Genomic DNA, 1,054 nt, shown 5'->3' on the forward strand with positions numbered 1-1,054 from the left:
CTGGAAACTGACAAGAGGGAGGTCCACAGCCCGCTGAGCTGGGGGGGGGCTGGAAACGGACAAGGGGGAGGTCCACAGCCCGCTGAGCTGGGAGACCCCCCGTCTCCTCCCCGCAGCCTATGGTTCAGTGAGAAGCCGGGTCTGCAGCATCTCCCTTCACAAGCTGCCCGCAGCGGGGGGCTGCCATTAGGCGGCCCCCAACTTCTCGCGATGGAACTGCCGAGAGAAGGAAAGGCATGAGGGCTGCAGCTCTGGGCACAGCAGGGTCCCCTTGTTGGGGGACGGGAGGGGTGTGGGGCGTGGGGCGTGGGCGGGCAGCTGACCTTGCGCACAGCAGCGAAGGCCGGGCCGAAGGTGGCTTTGACCTCGAGGCGCTCGCGGATCCACGCGGGCAGCTTCGCCAGGATCTGGGGGCGCGCGTAGCGCTGGTCCAGGAGCACGATGCTGGCGAAGTCCTGCTGGTGCCGGATGGCCCTGCCTGCGGGGCGGGCCCATGCGTCAGCGACCTCCCCAGCAGGCCTGGCCCCCAGGCCCCGCCCGCCGCGGCTCACCGATGGACTGGTTGACGGCTTTCATGCACAGATTCTCCACCAGCGCCTTGCCCGACGCGGCCTGGCCCGGCGCCCGAGGCTGGCAGGACAAACCGCCGGTCAGTGTGGCGCTGGCAGGGGGCGGGGCGCCACCGGGAACCCCGGGCCGACTCACCAGTGTCCGCTCCAGGTAGGCCATCTTCTCCTGCAGCTCCGGAGACTTGATGTTGGGGTAGGGCATGCCCACCATCACCACACACCTGCACAGAGCTCCTTACCTAGGGCACGCCCACCCGGGAGGGGCGCCCCCCACACACACAGCGGGACCAGGCCCTGAGCAGCCAGCCCCACGCAGCCCCACGGCCGCCACTCACCGGCCCAGGTCATCCGAGAAGTTGATGCCTTCGCTCATCTTCCCTCCTACCACGGAGAGGAGCAGCGCCCCGGTCACTGTGCCGCCTGCCCGGCCGCAGCCCTGGAGAGACGCCCCCAGAGCTGCCGAGCCCCGGCGGGCACCCCGCGCT

The 1,054-nt window shown here is 70.3% G+C and overlaps 1 protein-coding gene across 1 annotated transcript in view; it reads right to left on the reverse strand.

Annotated features, from left to right (window-relative positions):
* Positions 1 to 186: 186 nt before the first annotated feature.
* Positions 187 to 1,054, reverse strand: part of LOC106002069 (putative ATP-dependent RNA helicase DDX11-like protein 8) — a gene marked incomplete at its 5' end in the record, with an annotated part of 9,007 nt that continues 8,139 nt past the window's right edge. Inside the window, 5 exons of the mRNA XM_013036992.1 lie at positions 187 to 216; positions 324 to 478; positions 552 to 630; positions 706 to 790; positions 905 to 1,052. Of these exons, the coding sequence (XP_012892446.1) occupies positions 187 to 216; positions 324 to 478; positions 552 to 630; positions 706 to 790; positions 905 to 1,052 (497 nt within the window). The remainder of the gene's footprint in view (positions 217 to 323; positions 479 to 551; positions 631 to 705; positions 791 to 904; positions 1,053 to 1,054) is intronic.

The sequence above is a fragment of the Dipodomys ordii genome, unplaced genomic scaffold (genome assembly GCF_000151885.1).
Source record: "Dipodomys ordii isolate 6190 unplaced genomic scaffold, Dord_2.0 Scaffold2647, whole genome shotgun sequence".
NCBI lineage: Eukaryota > Metazoa > Chordata > Mammalia > Rodentia > Heteromyidae > Dipodomys > Dipodomys ordii.